The sequence below is a fragment of the Diplotaxodon limnothrissa genome, linkage group LG23 (assembly GCF_057381915.1).
Source record: "Diplotaxodon limnothrissa isolate DT_005_m linkage group LG23, D_limnothrissa_male_GT1.1, whole genome shotgun sequence".
NCBI lineage: Eukaryota > Metazoa > Chordata > Actinopteri > Cichliformes > Cichlidae > Diplotaxodon > Diplotaxodon limnothrissa.
Window position 1 is genome coordinate 34,847,559 of NC_140617.1, and position 17,723 is coordinate 34,865,281.

The 17,723-nt window shown below is 40.5% G+C and overlaps 2 protein-coding genes across 3 annotated transcripts; one reads left to right on the top strand and one right to left on the bottom strand.

Moving 5' to 3' along the window:
- The first annotated feature begins 1,869 nt into the window (after positions 1-1,869).
- lypd6 (LY6/PLAUR domain containing 6) lies at positions 1,870-7,858 on the top strand. Its single transcript, XM_085348182.1, has 4 exons — positions 1,870-1,987; positions 6,610-6,708; positions 7,478-7,608; positions 7,679-7,858. The coding sequence occupies exons 1-4, from the start codon at positions 1,870-1,872 to the stop codon at positions 7,856-7,858; spliced, it is 528 nt and encodes a 175-aa protein (XP_085204308.1).
- Positions 7,859-8,407: 549 nt separating this feature from the next.
- On the bottom strand, positions 8,408-14,662 carry mmadhca (metabolism of cobalamin associated Da). 2 transcript variants are annotated; one of them, XM_085347883.1, is made up of 8 exons: positions 14,630-14,662; positions 14,099-14,141; positions 12,869-13,010; positions 12,537-12,754; positions 12,137-12,242; positions 9,745-9,866; positions 9,581-9,667; positions 8,408-9,198 (listed from the first exon to the last, which is right to left on the bottom strand). In XM_085347883.1, exons 2-8 carry the CDS (start codon positions 14,105-14,107, stop codon positions 8,980-8,982), a joined length of 903 nt encoding a protein of 300 aa, XP_085204009.1. In that variant the 5' UTR covers positions 14,108-14,141; positions 14,630-14,662; the 3' UTR covers positions 8,408-8,979. The 2 variants fall into 2 exon arrangements, with proteins under 2 accessions (XP_085204009.1, XP_085204008.1); XM_085347882.1 differs by lacking the exon at positions 14,630-14,662 and adding an exon at positions 14,364-14,455.
- Positions 14,663-17,723: the final 3,061 nt, after the last annotated feature.

Below are 17,723 nucleotides of genomic sequence, written 5' to 3' on the forward strand. Positions count from 1 at the left end.
TGAGACACCAGCTCTTACACTTTACACATGTACATTTCAAATAAAGATATTTTTAACACTAACTATATATATTCATGAAATTTTGTAATCCATTATAAATCAATCATCCACATCATGAACTCTACACAGAACATTATTTAACAGCATTTACACATGTGACTGAATACAGTCTCCAAGTCCACAAAGCACATGTAGACTGACTGGGAAATTCCAACACAACCCAAAGAGTCCAGAGGTCCATGACCAGGAAGAAAACTGCTTTGTTCCGCCTGAATCCAAGGTTCAGGACATAGTCTCCTCTCTTGTACGTTGACGTACATCTTCCTTTGGAGTCTGAGTAGTGTGATCCTCCTGCAATTTGAGTACACCCTCTGGTCAACCTTTTTAAAGATGGGAACATCCACCCCAGTCTGCCAGTTCAGAGGCACTGCCCCAGATCTGTATGTGATGTAGCAGGGGGATGTCAACCAAGAAAGCCCCATAACGTCCAGAGGTTTAAGGAACCCTCCCCACTGATCCTGCCACCAAGTAGTTGTTTACCTGCTTCAATGACCTCACTTCTAATAATGGGCAAGTTGTCCCCATCGTCCCCAGACTCTGCTTTCTCTAAGCATTGTCACTGGGATTGAGGGGATCCTTGAAGAATTCCGACTGTACCCTCAGCTGAAGTCAGCAGCACCCCTATAGATAGATAGAGCACCACTTTTCTCTTGTGTCATCTGGTGGTTTGCCAGAATCGTTTCAACGCTGACCAAAAGTCTTGTTCCACGAGCTCACCAAACTTCTCCCACACCAGACTTTTTGTTTCAGCTACTACATAAGCTGCAATCTGCCAGCTGGTACCTGTCAGCTTCCTCTGGAGTCCCACAGGTTACCCAAACCATACTCTTTTTTTTCAGTGATTACAGGAAGGTTGTGTGTACCTCTGAAGTATAATTTGGTGCATAAGCTGAAGTAATAGTCAGGGACAACTCTCTTCCACGGGGAGAACCCCAACATATAGAAAGTACTCCAATGGGGGATACAAGTATACCTACCTACCCTTGCCCGCAATCTCTCACCAAGGGCAACCCCAGACTGGAGGGAGCCCAGCCCCTTTACAGGAGACTGATTCCAATAACCTCAACCACTAGCTCAGTCTCCTTCTCCACGAGACAGGTGACATTTTGTGTCAATAGAGCTAATTTCAACAGTCAGGGATCGGCTCATCAGGTCCTCTCCCATTCCAGCTGATATGCACTACACTTGACCTCTATGGTGGCTCCTGCAGGTGGTGATGCTGGTCAGTGGATGCTGGGGCGCATAGTCCACAGAGGATACCAACTTTCTGCAGGGTCAATTGCTACAGACCTATAAACTTCATATTACCTTCAGATTAGTTCAAGAATAGTTTCTAGAGAGTTTTATTGATTGGCATTAAAATAATGAGAGCATTAATATAGGTTTACATGACCAGTGTTCAGTTTCTTGAGTAAAATATGGAATTATCAGCACTTTCATTATCTGTTAAATCCAGAAAGGGATGCTGAGGCTTAAAGCTGGCTCGTAGAGTTCCTTTGACATTTGATTAATGAAGCAGGCTCACAGCATGAGAAGGAACACAGGTGGTCACATTTATAGACTTATTGGTTCTATTATTAGCCACTTGAAGCCTTTTGTTGATGTTTCGTTGAGTTCAACTGTGGTTTAATCATGCTTTCTTGTACACCAAAAATAACAATACATTAAAAAGACTCTGTAGTATCTTTAAAAAAAGCTCAGGGAGGCTGAGTGTTTACATTCTTTATCCGTTTAAGATTCTCTAATATTGTCATTTTAATCCACTCATGTTCAACAGGCCTAAGTGCATGAAGACACTCTGGTGCAATAATGGAGGCCTGGCCAACAGTGGCCTGGGTCCTGCTGCTGACCACCATCACTGACTGGGTGAAAACTGCGCAGTCACGGGACTTCACCATGAAGGATATCATCCTGCTGCACCCCTCAAGTAGGAGTATAGGAGTACTATTTTACATCTCAATTTGTTTAAAGGTTTGATACTGAATATGACTGAATAACATTAGCGGCATTGTTTTTAAATAGCGTGCACTGAACTTGAATGGAACATTTTAATAATATCTATCGGAAACAAGCTGCAAGAAAAGCAGAAAGCAAGCACGGTGTAGAAAACAAAACTGTTGTTTTATTTAAATAAATAAATGTTACAAAGGTACAAAAGTCATGTTAACTGAATGAATAACGAGTGAGTACAGATGCATTTAAACGCTACACATGCACAAATAAAACTTAATGGAAAGTTTCGTTTTGTATTTAAATCAGTTGTAGCTGCCAAAACAACAGTTTATTACAATATGTTAAAATATAAATATATAAAAGTATAGTTGGCATCCTTCTCTGATTGTAAGCTGGTTCTGCAGCTTTCATTCTCTCAACCATTGACGTATGACAGACAAACAAAAGCAACAGATTAGGGCTGTTATAACATAGATTACACTGATTGAAATGTGTGTTCTTAAAACACTAACACATATTAAGTAAACTTATTCCAGTTATAAGTTACAGTTCTGCTATTTAACTTGCACCTTTAAAAGATCAAATGTATTTCATCTTTATTTGGAATTAATTCTTGGAAATAACACTGATGAATCCCTTTTCAAAATTCCTGAAAAAAATCTTGGAAACTTATTACACAAGGATGTGGTTCATGATCATCAAAGCGATTGGTTTGTGTCTTTGTTGAGAATAACAGGATTGTTCTTTGACTGAAAAGTGGCTGGTCCTTGTTTGATCCCTGAGTCAGAGACGTGGAGTAGACTGATGAGTATCCATAAATCTTTGGAGAGCATCTATGACACAGGCTACAGATTTATTGCTTCTTTTTTAGTAATCAGTATAATTGTTAAATAAGCAGAAAATCAGAAGGTGATTGACCAAATGACATATTTTTAATTAACCCAAAGTTTCACAACCAGAAGCGTGTTTGTATAGTTTTTGTGTACCTGCCAGAGCCTTCATGTAAAAACGAGCTGCAGGACTCACATGAATAGAGACAAAAAACTGAGAGGTTCACCTGAGCTGAATTTCCATTACCAATGATTTTTCCCTAGCTTAAAACACCTTTCACTCGTTAGGTTACCTGTATATTCGGATTCTGCACTTTACAACTCTTATTATTATTTCAAAATGCGGATCCATATAAATGTATACACTTGGGTAATTTCATCTCAAATCAGGAAGTTTTTACATTTTCCGCTTATCCATCTCTGATTTGCATAAAAGTAGGGACTGTATAAGGATGTGAAAGGAACAAAACAACTGTGATATACTATACATGTTTATTCACACACTGAATGAATTAAAGAACTAATAGTTAAAAGTCAAAATACAAATATTTAAATGAATATATGAAATGTGCTAAAACATAAATATCCAGTAAAACCGCTAAAGTGTCTTACTTTAATGAGAAACATGTTAGACAGTAACATGATTTGTTTTAATTTAGTAGTTTTAGTGGATTTTTCTCAATAGACAGAAATTTCTGCCTAGAATAAACAAAAAACTGGACAACAGCTTGTTTTATTTTAAATGATTAAGTGTCCAATGTATTTACCAAGAAAGTGCACCTATGCTAATGCCACTGCCCTTTCTAAAGTAACAGTCAGATGACAGTCACAGTTATTAACACAGTTAGTAATATATGCATAATTTACATGTTCCCCACTGTGGTATACAAAGCATTGTAGACCAGTGGGTTTTGTGTTACTAATGACCAAAAAAAGCAGTTTTGTCACTTGGTATTCACACATTTCAATTGCCCATCGAGAACTTATGGAAGTTATTTGTCTACATCAATCATGACTTACTTACTCAATAACTTTTCTTTTTTGGGGCAAATCAGAGGTTACTGATAAAACAACAGGGTGTTTTTAAGTGTGCAAAGAAAAAAAAGCAGCTAATTTTAGCCTGCTTCTAGGTGGTTTCTAGGTAAAGTGATAGTGTCGTAATATGCCACAGAAAACTGATGTTTTGGGGATAAAAATTAAATGTTAGTATTGTGAAACAAAAATAACATGATGTCATCTATGCCATTGTAGGTGCACAAATTGCTCGGCCTCGTGGAATTGTGAACAACACAAACACAGTCTTAAGACTCATAGCGACACACTTTTTTCAAAACCTTTTCTGCAACAAATAATGTTAATATAAAATGAAATTGGTCTGGGATGAACTTGCAGTTAATTTGAACCAAAAAAAGACTGGTATATACATTTATTTACGTAACCTTTAAAGTGCACTATACTACAGGCCACAGTCATACAGCACTTTATTTTAATAAGAAAAGCATCAAACCTGAACAGTGTGAACATTGTGACATGTGAATTAAACAAATACATCAAAATAGAAATGGTACAAGAAATATGAAAACAGTTTTACTATGTACAAACAGCAGCAGTTTTGATTTGATTCTCATCTGTGAGAATACTTACAGTGGGGCAAAAAAGTATTTAGTCAGCCACCGATTGTGCAAGTTCCCCCACTTAAAATGATGACAGAGGTCAGTAATTTGCACCAGAGGTACACTTCAACTGTGAGAGACAGAATGTGAAAAAAAAAAAAAAATCCATGAATCCACATGGTAGGATTTGTAAAGAATTTATTTGTAAATCAGGGTGGAAAATAAGTATTTGGTCAATAACAAAAATACAACTCAATACTTTGTAACATAACCTTTGTTGGCAATAACAGAGGTCAAACGTTTACTATAGGTCTTTACCAGGTTTGCACACACAGTAGCTGGTATTTTGGCCCATTCCTCCATGCAGATCTTCTCGAGAGCAGTGATGTTTTGGGGCTGTCGCCGAGCAACACGGACTTTCAACTCCCGCCACAGATTTTCTATGGGGTTGAGGTCTGGAGACTGGCTAGGCCACTCCAGGACTTTCAAATGCTTCTTACGGAGCCACTCCTTTGTTGCCCGGGCGGTGTATTTTGGATCATTGTCATGTTGGAAGACCCAGCCTCGTTTCATCTTCAAAGTTCTCACTGATGGAAGGAGGTTTTGGCTCAAAATCTCACGATACATGGCCCCATTCATTCTGTCCTTAACACGGATCAGTCGTCCTGTCCCCTTGGCAGAAAAACAGCCCCATAGCATGATGTTTCCACCCCCATGCGTCACAGTAGGTATGGTGTTCTTGGGATGCAACTCAGTATTCTTCTTTCTCCAAACACGACGAGTTGAGTTTATACCAAAAAGTTCTACTTTGGTTTCATCTGACCACATGACATTCTCCCAATCCTCTGCTGTATCATCCATGTGCTCTCTGGCAAACTTCAGACGGGCCTGGACATGCACTGGCTTCAGCAGCGAAACACGTCTGGCACTGCGGGATTTGATTCCCTGCCGTTGTAGTGTGTTACTGATGGTGACCTTTGTTACTTTGGTCCCAGCTCTCTGCAGGTCATTCACCAGGTCCCCCCGTGTGGTTCTGGGATCTTTGCTCACCGTTCTCATGATCATTTTGACCCCACGGGATGAGATCTTGCGTGGAGCCCCAGATCGAGGGAGATTATCAGTGGTCTTGTATGTCTTCCATTTTCTGATGATTGCTCCCACAGTTGATTTTTTCACACCAAGCTGCTTGCCTATTGTAGATTCACTCTTCCCAGTCTGGTGCAGGTCTACAATACTTTTCCTGGTGTCCTTCGAAAGCTCTTTGGTCTTGGCCATGGCAGAGTTTGGAGTCTGACTGTTTGAGGCTGTGGACAGGTGTCTTTTATACAGATGATGAGTTCAAACAGGTGCCATTCATACAGGTAACGAGTGGGGGACAGAAAAGCTTCTTACAGAAGACGTTACAGGTCTGTGAGAGCCAGAGATTTTCCTTGTTTGAGGTGACCAAATACTTATTTTCCACCCTGATTTACAAATAAATTCTTTACAAATCCTACCATGTGGATTCATGGATTTTTTTTTACACATTCTGTCTCTCACAGTTGAAGTGTACCTCTGGTGCAAATTACTGACCTCTGTCATCATTTTAGGTGGGGGAACTTGCACAATCGGTGGCTGACTAAATACTTTTTTGCCCCACTGTATGAGAGTCATAGTTTATATACTTTAAGAGCTTTGTCTATCTTACATCCAAACCTGAGCCCAGTATCCAATCCCCAAAAACCTAACACACGTCTTTGCAAGGAAGTCGGGGCACCTCGGAAAAACAAGCCTCAGGATAAGATGGAAACTCGTTTCAGGAAGATTCGTACCAAAGTGCACCTGGTTTTGGGGCCCCTCCAGCTTTGATTAACAAGCCCTTCACATCTTCTGGTCCTATCTGTGCTTTGAGGGCAACTTCATAACCATGTCAGAAGCCAGGGAAAAGGCAGGGGTGGTCGAATTTTAGGACATTCGTCTCTCTTATGATTCTGAAATCACCCAGAAACACAGAGAATGTGTACAGTGATTGAATGAGCTAATTAAAAAAAACACCCCAGAAGGTTGATGAATGAAGGTCCCTTTCTGCAGGAATGATATTACACACAGGACGAATGAAAACACGCCTTCTTCACTTATTGAACTTAAAACTGAATACAGTTGTGTCTCCACAGCTACTCCTTACCCTGGCGGATTCAAGTGCTTCACATGCCAAGATGCTGTAGACAACTACGACTGCAACCGCTGGGCCCCGGACGTATACTGTCCAAAGGGTACGTCAGCTTTTGATTCATCTGTGGCTGCCTGCTCAAGGAGATGTCAGTTCAAGTGACTTCTCTTGAGAAACGTGTTTCTTTGGGAATGCGCTACAAACGAACATCAACAAAATGATTAAAATAAATAAAATAGATTGATATAAACAATATTTATAATAATTTGCTAGGACTTGGTAGGAAGGAAGAACTTTTAAGCGGAAGTGGCTTACAGGTGGTTTTGGAGGTGAGTGGAGGGAGATGCTAGCCCCCCCTTCTCCAAAATCTCATTTGCATGCCCTTTTTGCCAACACTTCAGCAAGGTGTGACGACTGATGGCTAATCTTGCTCATCAGTGTAGAACGTAGTGATGAACAGGTGTTCCCACAGTTATCTTTCATCAGAGGAACTTTGCTTCCTACTTCTTGGAATTTTACTTCGCACGTTCGGTCGACTTCACGGGGATCTACATCTGCTTGGCAACTGGAACACATTCTTAATGTGCAGTTAGAGTTGATGGAAACACGTTTTCCCAAACTCAGTAGGGCCAGAGCCCACTGTGGAATCTGAAAATCATCTACCTGCCATCCAACTCTCTAAACAAACTGTGATCACCAAAAGCTGAAAGTGTCATGCACTGAAGAGTACCGTTTGGTAGTTCTTATCTTTCTAAATTTAAATATTTGTTGGCAGTTTTAAACTTTGTACTCCTCATATTGGGGCTGCCTGTGAATCTGTCAAGTTATTAAGACATAATTGGTCACATGAAGGGAATTTTACTGTCCTTCAGATACTAAATACTGCTCCACCCTCCACATGATGGATAGAAGTGGGGAAAGTGTGTCTGTGACCAAGCGCTGTGCCACCTTGGAGGAGTGTCTGTTCACTGGCTGTGCTGACGTTGCCGATACTGGCTACCAGGTACGTGGAGAGCTCTGCCTTCAGATGTCTCCTCAACCTTAACGTGATAGGCTTTCCTCTCATCCCTCAGGTGTGCTCTTCCTGCTGTGAGGGGAACATCTGCAACGTGTTGGTGCCCAGAAATGACAGCAGTGCCATTTTCTCCTCCATTTCTCCTTTGGTTAGTTTGAGCGGGAGTCTTCATTCTAGAGCGCTGTGCTTCATCATCATCGCCATCATTGTTGTCATCTTCACAGCTGGACGTGTTTGAGACACGTAGAAAGAGAACAGCTGGTATGTGTAGTGGCAGAACTGGGACCTGTGTTGGCTGCGTGTTTCAGTAACTGAAGGTTTAAAGACATTTTTATATGCAAGACAACTGATTCAACTTTGGTTTCCTTTCTTCTTTTCCACTTTTTTAATAGTCGATCTGCATTTCTGTGTTTTCTGTTATATTTATAATGTTACTTTGTATATAGCTCATAATAAACATCTCTGAGTCAAAAGCTCAGGCTTCACAATGATCTAAACACTGTCTCAGATATGTCTTCTACTCCTGGCTCTGCGTGCCGATGCTGACTATCCCTAATATGGTAGATCATTATAGACTTAAACAATAATAAGAGAAGACATCTGGATTTTTAAAACCTAAAGAAGTCCAGTTGCCTCCCTTTTTCAAGCTCTCAGGACTCCCTAATATGGTCATCAGAGCACTGGTTGACAGCACTGAAGCTCCGCCCACTTGCTGTTCAAACCTGTTTGCAAGACACAGCCAGTCACAAAAAAGCTGAAGTACATAAATATAATTTAATAAGCAGTGTGTCCATGTTCATCCAGGTCAGTGTGCATTCTGGGAGCTGTTCCCATAATAAATTGAAATCTTCTGAAACCATTTATAATATTTCTCCATCGTTTCTTTACACTGTGTGCAACAGATCAGAGAAAACCAACACTGTACTTGCTGCTGTAAAAAGAATATGAGCCGCTAACATGTTAAGGTGTTTGAAACGGAGAGATTTTCCTGGTAGTTAGCACCAACAGCTGTAGAACATCTGTCGCAGTATTTCATAAATACTCAAACTGTAAAATATGAACATTGTCTACAGATGAAGCACATGGTGAAATTGTTTCTTCTCTGAGTGTCTCCCTGCATGCAGAGCAGGGTAACGCTTCTGTCAGTCAGACACAGCACTGACGTTCGCATTAGAGTGTCAGTTAGATCCTTAGCAACACAGAGGTCTGCACAGATGCTTTGTGTTACAACATTACACAACTTCCCATTGATACAAACCAGCTCCATAACAGGAAACGTTAGCGGCTTCTCCAAACCATAAACAGAACCCTTCTGTTTGAATTTGATTCTATTCTATTTAAAAAAAAAAAAAAAAAAGTTTATTCCTCATCATTGAGTGCGTCTGAAAATCCTTGAAGTCTAGCAACAGCAGCACTTTGAACAGGTGCATTGGTGAAAATAGTCCCCACAAACAAAGGAGTCCCCCTGAGGATATGGCGGATGACTGTGCAGGAGCTCGACACCTCGATGTGAAAGCCCCGATGTCCCAGCTCACTGTCTGTTCGCAGTGTGGTTTCGCCCAATGGAGACGCAAAGAACTGTTGAGGAAAGGGGGGAAAATTCCATTATTAAAACAATATTGTTCTGTTTGTTGTCCTCAGTTTTCACAGCTGAACTACCAGAATTTGAGTTGACAGGAAGTTTAACGGGAAAAATCTCTAGAAATGTTACAAGGGAAAATACATTTTTCCAGATTTTCCAAACAATGTAACCAAAAGGTTTATAAGCATGTGTGGTTTCACATCATAATGTGTTTGGGCTTTTCCCACCCAACAGACAACTACTTCAATATAACATTTTTTCTATCAAAGAAAATTAAACTAACGTAAGCTTCATTCATAGAATAAGTATATGCTTTGTGAGTTTAGATTGCAGATTGAGACAGTAAAGAACAGGCACAGTGAACACAGAATTACTCACTGCTGCTCCCGTTGTTGGGTCAATGAAGTCCGCCCAGTATCCTGCAGTCCACAGAGCGAAACACATCTCCTTTGCCCCGCTCACAAACTGCAGTTAGGACAAAGTCACAGTCACCAACTGCTACAACCTCTGAAGTCTGTAATGGGAAACACACGAGGACTTACTTTACTTAGCAGCTGGTCTCTATCCAGCTCTGTCTCCTTGTCCTCTGACCGACCGCTCGTCTGCGTGACCGTCACCACTGTGATGGAAACTGTGGGCGCCGAAGGAAACAACTGCTCCAGATCTGAGACACAGAGGCGCACGTATGTTAATAAAGCAAATTATAACTCTTTTCATCTCTGATGTTGAACTTCTACAACTGTGCCATCAGCAGCGTTCTGACGTATGGATTTCTAGTGTGGTTCCCCAGCTGCACCAAGGCCGATCAGCAAGCACTCCAGCGGGTGGTGAAAGAAGCTGGCAGAATTATTGGAACAAGTCTGCCAGAGATCAGTAATATCTTCCCCACTCGCTGTCTGAGGAGGGTGCACAGTATCCTGCGGGACCAACATCACCCTGCGCGCCACCTTTTCCATCTGCTGCCCTCAGGGAGAAGGTACAGGTCTATACAGGCCAGAACATCCAGACTGGCCAACAGCCTGTATCCACAGGCTGTGAGGCTCCTGAACTCTCTGCCCCCCTCTCACGGACAATAACCATATCCAACTTCTTAATAGCAATGAACTGGTCTGCATTGGTGCATCATATCTTTATTCTCTTCCCCCTCCTGCCCCCCCCCTCTTTCTTAAATAGATAACTATCATATCTGATATCATATCTCACAGTACAATAATATTGAATGGGTTGCATTGTTGTATTTTGTCATGTTTCTCAGGTCTTTGTCTGAATTTCTACGAACATTATTGCTAAGGATTGTCTTATTGCATTGGAGTCACACTGGGTTAAATATGTACACTTGGGTTTTAAGGGGTATTTATTATTTTCTTCTTTTTTTTGGGTTGTATGGAAGCCCCAAACGCAATTTCATTGTTCTTGACAATGACAATAAATAAATAAATACTAAATACTAAATACTATGACATGCCTCAAACTAGAGCTGGGCGATAGAACGATAACGATATGTATTGCGAAATACATATATATATATATATATACATATACTTTTTCTCGATAGAAAAATGTAACTATTGTGATAGACCTCATCGCTCTTGTCCTCTTAAAAAAAAAAGAAAAAAAAGAACAGCCAATCCGAATTAAGTAGCGCAGAGCCGAACCAATCACAGCCGCAGCGTCACGTCACGTGACTTGTTACGTACAGCACAAGTGCCAAGCCGCACATGTGTATTTGTTTGGGAAGCAGCCAGCCACCGTGCCGCCCGGGTAATGGAGGAAATGAGGGTGCTGACTAGAGAAAAATCGAAGAGAAAAAAAATTTACCGAAGAGAAAACAGATGATGGTTCCAATGCCGGAGAGATTGTCGAACGGAAGAGCCATAGAAGTTCCGTAGTGTGAAGGTATTTCGGCTATTTCAAGTCTGACAAAAAACAGAGTAGCGTGCACTGTAAATTGTGCCGAAAGCAAGTCTGGAAATCCAATAAAGTGGTGCATGCTCAATCTCTGACTGGAAGCGCTAATTCGTCATTCGGCTTTTGTCAGACTAAAGTAACTGTTAAAAGTGTTTGAAAAGCTAAGCTACACAACAAGGAGAGATTGAGAATTTCCTTTTAGTTCTCAGTTTATTTGATATTGACAAAAGTTAGTCAGTTTTGTCTGTTCTTCTGTAAAACAAACTAAGATTTATTTTTAGAATTAATATTTTGTTTCTAAGTGGAATTGACGTCGTCTGTTTCGTTTGTTCTATTTTGAAACTTAAACGCTTTAGCGGCTGCCTTTTGTGTAGTTTGCAATATTTGCCTTTATTTATCTGAAAAAGTCTCATGTTCCTTAAGTACATCTACCCTGTTGAACTTATTATGGGAAATAAATATTTAAATCAAAACAAGCTGCTGATTATTTCACATTTTACTTGTGAGCAACGGCACATTTAAATCTTACAAATATAGTTATTTGGCTTATATCGTGATAGATATCGTTATCGCCTGAAATGAAAAAAACATATCGTGATATGAAAAAATCTCATATCGCCCAGCTCTACCTCAAACCATTCTGTTTGTTGTAGTTGTGAACTGAGTTTTGTAACCTTGGAAACGAAAAAAATCTGAAAAATGTAAGTTAGTAGTTTTTTCCCTTGTATGTGTATAATCTTTTTTTTTTTTTTTTTTTTTTTAAATACACAGACGCAAATTCTCATCTATAGATGCACAAACATCAATCTTTTAGATATTTTGGTTTGCAAGGTTACAAAACTCAGTTCACAACTACACAGTCTGATTTACAAGTACAAAATATTTATGACCACAATATTCAGTATTTTTTCTTCTATATCATCAGAAATATTGTTATCGTAAATTCTTAAATATCCAGATATCATTTTGGCTTGTGTTGCCCACACTCACAGTCAGCGAAGGTAATGCTGGGTGAATCTCTCTTACCTTTCCTCAGCAGCTCTGGGCAGGAGTTTATGGCACAGTCTGTTTCTGTCTGATTAAAGTACTGCTCAGCTTTGCTTACTCTCGTGGAAATAGGCCCCAGCTTTCCCTGAAAAACAAACAAACAATCACACACCCTCTCAGACAAAAGTGGTAAAAATGTAGCTCTGGCTTATTTTTTCAATTTTTATTTATTTATTGTTAATTGTCATACTTGGAATCTTACAATGAAGTGTTACTGACATCTGTGTTTCTCCTGAAACCAATGAGCCACAGCAGCTCACTTACATTTAAAATAAATCAAAGACATTGACTTTAATTTGTTCTCTCTGCTGCTCTGAACTGTAGTCCTAAAAGCTCTGACTGTGTTACAGCTCATAATGTAACTATTCAAAAATCTTACATGGAACTCGTTGACAAACTGGGCCAGTATGAACTGGTGTCTCTCTGTGCTGCTTGGAACCGTCAGCACATCAGGCACCGTCTTGTGAACCGGAGCCTTCTTTTGGTCCTCCATGCCCTCCAGGTGGCAGTCAAACCCAGCGTTACCAGGCAACTGGAAGCGCTGGTCCTGAGGTCCAAATGGTCCCATGTTCTCATCAGGCCACACAGTCCTTGGGCCTGGAGTGATGTGACAAAGATGATTTGTCAGCGTTTGCTGCCACAGGTGCTAAACAGTTTACTACTGAAAACTGCATTGCAACACTGCCTGACGTCCTTTCCTGTTCGACTCACCTGAGTCTGTATGTGATACCGCTATGTAAGGCTCATCTGAGCTCGCAGCAGAGAAGGTTCTGGTTGTTCCAGCCCTGAGAGAAGCTAAAGCTCGACAGCCAGCAGCACGAGACAGGACCGCCCTGCTTTGACCACACAGCACCTGCAGACAGACGACGACATGTGTTAACAGACAGATACATGAAACAGGAACAGCCCTGCCCACGGTGGACTGTCTGCAGCTTCATACTTTTACTGTATGTTTTGTTTAGGACAAACTGGATGCTGCCATTTAGTTCTGGTTCTCTGGAAATAAAGAGACAGATGCATCTAATACGTTGGAGTATTGAGGAATTTAATGCTTTCCTGTGATCAGACTAAAACTTTTCAATTTTTTTTGGAATTGATCTCATAAAGAGGAGAGGATGACACAGTTCAACACATGGACTTCCTATATAACATAGCTTCTAAGACCTTATCACTGCAGCTGACCTCTCCAATCTTCTAACAGAGGTCTCCTAACTGTCTCTCGCTCAGATTTTAAAACCAAAGATTAAAACCAGTGCTTTTGAGGTAGTGGCGGGCAGCCAAACTGTGAAACAGCCTCCCTCCACCAAACAGGTCAGCTGATTGTGTCATTTCTTTAGACGACTATTACAAACTCATTTTTATGAGTTAGCGTTCCCTTAATCTTTTCTCTTTTATGTTGAGACATCGTTTATTTGAAATCTGACAATTTTAATGTTATTTCAAGCTAACTAAGACGTTTGTCTGCATAAAAAGAGCTTTGATTTTTATGTTGTTTTTATTCTGACTGGAAACAGATAAAAACATATTGTTCTCTTTAGCATTTAAACAATCTGAACATGTGGTTTGATGAAGTTTTGACCTTTTAATATGAAAATACTGCCAATAAAAAAATTTAAAAAAAACAAACAAAACCCCAAAATACTCATTAGCGAGGAGTGGTTTCAGACAGTGTGCTTTAATGCTACACTTGAGTGGTGAATAAAAATGTTACTGGCCTGAATGGGCCAACAGCTAGTACTGCCTGTAACTGAAACCCTATATTTAATATCAATATAGGGTTTCAATGATTTCAAAATCATTGTGCAGCGTTTTAAAATGATTTAAAGTTATTTCTTGGACAATCAGACATTCTTTTTAAAATCTACTCTGGCCTAAGTGAATAGCAGTACCCATAACATTAGCATGAGCCATAACATTAGCATGAGGAAAATGGTCACTTACATTAGACATTGTGCTTAGTTTCCCTCGCCTTTTATCCTTGAACCTGTTTGATGAAAGAGTAACAAGAAGAAGATAGAAACTGTTATTCCCAACAGAAAACGGAAAAGAAAACTTTAAAACTCCCAAATGTTAGCTTTGCTAACCAGCCGAGCTAAAATAGCTTGTATGATGCAATGACTGCATGTGTCCCTCCATGAAGAAACACATGTGACCAATACACTTATTTCACACATTAATCTACACAGACTATAATCCTCTAAAATACCTTAGGTTCAACTATCAGCTAGCTAACAACACAGCTAGCTTTGGCACCAGCTATCACAAGGAGAGTCGTTCGGTCAGCTGATATCTACTCTTATCACTTTCTCTTTTTTTAAATAAGAGTTCATCTAAAGCACTTCCTGTTTTCACGTGACCTTAAAAAGACCACTGCACAGTGCAAAGCACGAGCGCCTTCGTGTTCATAATAAAGAAAACAAATGTTATTGTGCTGTTGGGAGTACAGCAGGAAAAGTACACACTGTTCCGTACCTGGCGACTTGCACGTACTGTATGCTTTTACAAAACAAGGACGGAAAGTCAGGAGGGACAAATGAATCCCGCACGACTTCCGTAACGCCCTCCTCTTCTTCTACACGTATGTATGCTCTGTGTGCATTGAGCGCCATCTAGTGGGCGGTTTGCAGTTGTCTCCGTTAGTGAGTGAAAATTTTCTACGATTACTTCTAGTCAATACAAGAACATTTGCTTTATGCTTGTTGTTTAATTCTACAGAGTTTCTATTCTTCTTTCTTTGTCAGAAGCTCGGCCTTGCTGGGTGCATTTTCTTAACTTGTTACGCTGATGTTTAGGTCTATAACTGGGCAAACACTAAAGAAGACAGAGGAGTAAATCATACCTGTATTGTGCTGAATGAGAATGAATAATTCCAAATCAAAATCAATGAATACACAACACTTTTTTATTACGTCTTTCTTCACCCGCTCTATATTCTTAGATGCACTGTATCAAAGACTCTTAAATCAGCATCACTTAACACAAACTTTTTAACAGACATTTCCTCTCACTCCACATCTCATCCAGGCATTTCTTTGCAGCCCACATAATTGCATAGTCTCCGATCCAATCACAAGATCAGCCTGGATGTGGAGCGGAGATTTTGCAAAGCATACAACATTTCGACATGGTGAAATTCAAATGATCTTTTTTAAATCTCAGCACAAGATGGCAGCAAATCAACAGTTAACAGAACCAAGGCAGTATTTATAACAGCAGTACTGATCTGCTTCGCCCTGTAATGTGACACTAATGTGTCTGTCTGTTACCTTGAAAAGTTTTCATGATATTCATGATAGCTGCCACATTGCAGCTGCTTTTATGTTCAGCACATGCTGTTCGTGAGAGATAAACATGAAGCAGGGAACCACTGTACTCACAAATGCATTTTTCTAAATGATAAAACCATTCACTTTTGTTGATTTTAATGGGTCTCCGTGTGATGATAATTGTGCTTTGGTGGTCATTTGCATTCATTAGGATGACAAATGACAGAGTGTCAGTAGGTTTTATTTCTGAAGACAGAGCTCTGGTGTCCAATGGAAGCACCTTAAACTCATTTTCACTTTGACTTTAGTCCTTTTAAGGTTTGGCTTGCTGAATTTCTGAGAATTACCTTGAAAAAAAATGTTTGTACTGGACCTTTCCCAGGTGGGATGATGTGAAGAAACAGTATTCACTTGTTCAGCAAAATCCCCTCCCTTGCATGATAAAGTGTAATAATCAGAATGAAAGAGCTATCTTGGCCAGAGGGGCATTATTTACTGTCAGAAGTAGCGAAGGACAAGGACAGGCAGTATTTGCTGGCGTAGACACATCCCTTTAGCTGACTTGGATGAGCTGATTGACACTTTCTCTGAGCTGACGGGATATGCAGTGGGAGTTTACCCTGGGACCAGCACGCACTTGTGTGTGAGTGGTGATGAGGCATGCGGAGCCATGCCGAACGTGGCTGTCAGTACGTCTCCCACAGGATCATTTGTTACAGCGTCTAGGCTCGACGGGGCTCCTGTGCATATTAAAGTATGAGATTTTTATTTGGCCAGCAGCAACTAAATTACACATTGCATTTAGAATAGAAAATGCATTAATTTACTTGTTTACTACTCTAGGAAGTACTTTAGTTACACTGTTGTCACATGACTTTTATGTTAGCCTGCCACATCACCTATGATACTAGAGGTCACATGGGTGATGTTACACAGGCGATGTTCAAAGCTAACTAGCGGTTAGCAACTTAACATCCATTTTCTTCTAGCCCCCAACAACCCGTGTTGTTTGCCGTAGGGCGAGAGGGGGGCACACTCAAGACAGATCACCAGTTTGTCACAGGGCTAACAGAGCCAGACACCCCTTGGCCCCTCCCATTCAGACGTATGGTCAATTTAAGATCACCAATTAACCTAACCCCACTAACTGCATGTCTTTGGACTGTGGGAGGAAGCTGGATGATCTGGACAAAACCCACACAGGCATAACAGTGGTAACCAGGTCACCTTATGTCCACATATCTGCATAAATCCCTGTACTAATATAGAGGTAATACAGAAGCACTCTCAGTTAGCACCATGTTTAATGACCCAGTCACAAAATCCTGGTGGTTGCCTGGCGATTGCATTGAATTTTTTCATATTCGGTAACCAAGTGCAAGTAGTTGCGGTGTCCAATTTCTCCGGCAAGGTGACTGCAGAGCTTGCGGCAATGCTTGGTGGGAAGCAACCTGTCTCCCACTGCTTGTAGTCTGACTCAGAATGACTGCAATCATTCTCAGACAGACTGGAAAAGATCTGCAAATAACTGCCATTGGCTTTTTAAATGTAGAAAGATTGGCAAGACTTTGTATTGGTTTGCAACAGTTTGCACCAAAGAGCACATCTGCAAAAATAAAGAGCCCAACTCAACTGGTTGCCAGCTATTTGCATTCCTGTGATATTCCTGTATTCCTATAAAGCAAGGTTGCTGAGCACCTGTGTCATTTTGGACTTAAACATTAATATTGATGGAGGAATTTCGGTTTTAAATCTATGAAGTTCTTGCTGAAGGCAACAGATTTTCACTGATTAATTACAGTTAATCACTGGATGATCACAAACAGATTGCATGTAATTGCCAATTTGACCCTGTTCAAACACAGAATGATAGCAGATCGACTCCATCTTATTTGTTTACTTGTTTTTACTTAATTTTATCTTTGACTTGATGCACCAAAGATGAAAACAGCAACTCACTATGAATGATCTCAAACATGGTCCCTGCCTTGGAAGCAATCATTTTTAGGCTGCTGGGGGATTCCCATGATGCATTGAGTAATTCTTCTTCAACGTCCTTTTTCACTCACTATGTGTTCATAGACCTCTCTGCCACGAATCATACTTGTTATTAATCTCTGTCTCTCTTCCACAGCATGTCTTTATCCTGTCTTCCTTCTCTCACCCCAACCGGTCGCAGCAGATGGCCCCGCCCCTCCCTGAGCCTGGTTCTGCCGGAGGTTTCTTCCTGTTAAAAGGGAGTTTTTCCTTCCCACTGTCACCAAAGTGCTTGCTCATAGGGGGTCATATGATTGTTGGGT

Excerpts from the sequence above, each read along its gene's own strand:
- lypd6 (XM_085348182.1), top strand. The coding sequence starts at position 1,870 with ATGGAGGCCTGGCCAACAGTGGCCTGGGTCCTGCTGCTGACCACCATC. Across the intron at positions 6,709-7,477 it reads GGACGTATACTGTCCAAAGG|ATACTAAATACTGCTCCACC; the intron begins GTACGTCAGCTT and ends ACTGTCCTTCAG. Across the intron at positions 7,609-7,678 it reads TTGCCGATACTGGCTACCAG|GTGTGCTCTTCCTGCTGTGA; the intron begins GTACGTGGAGAG and ends CTCATCCCTCAG.
- mmadhca (XM_085347883.1), bottom strand. Across the intron at positions 9,668-9,744 it reads GAGACCAGCTGCTAAGTAAA|TTTGTGAGCGGGGCAAAGGA; the intron begins GTAAGTCCTCGT and ends TCCTAACTGCAG. Across the intron at positions 9,199-9,580 it reads ACCCAACAACGGGAGCAGCA|TTCTTTGCGTCTCCATTGGG; the intron begins GTGAGTAATTCT and ends TTTCCTCAACAG.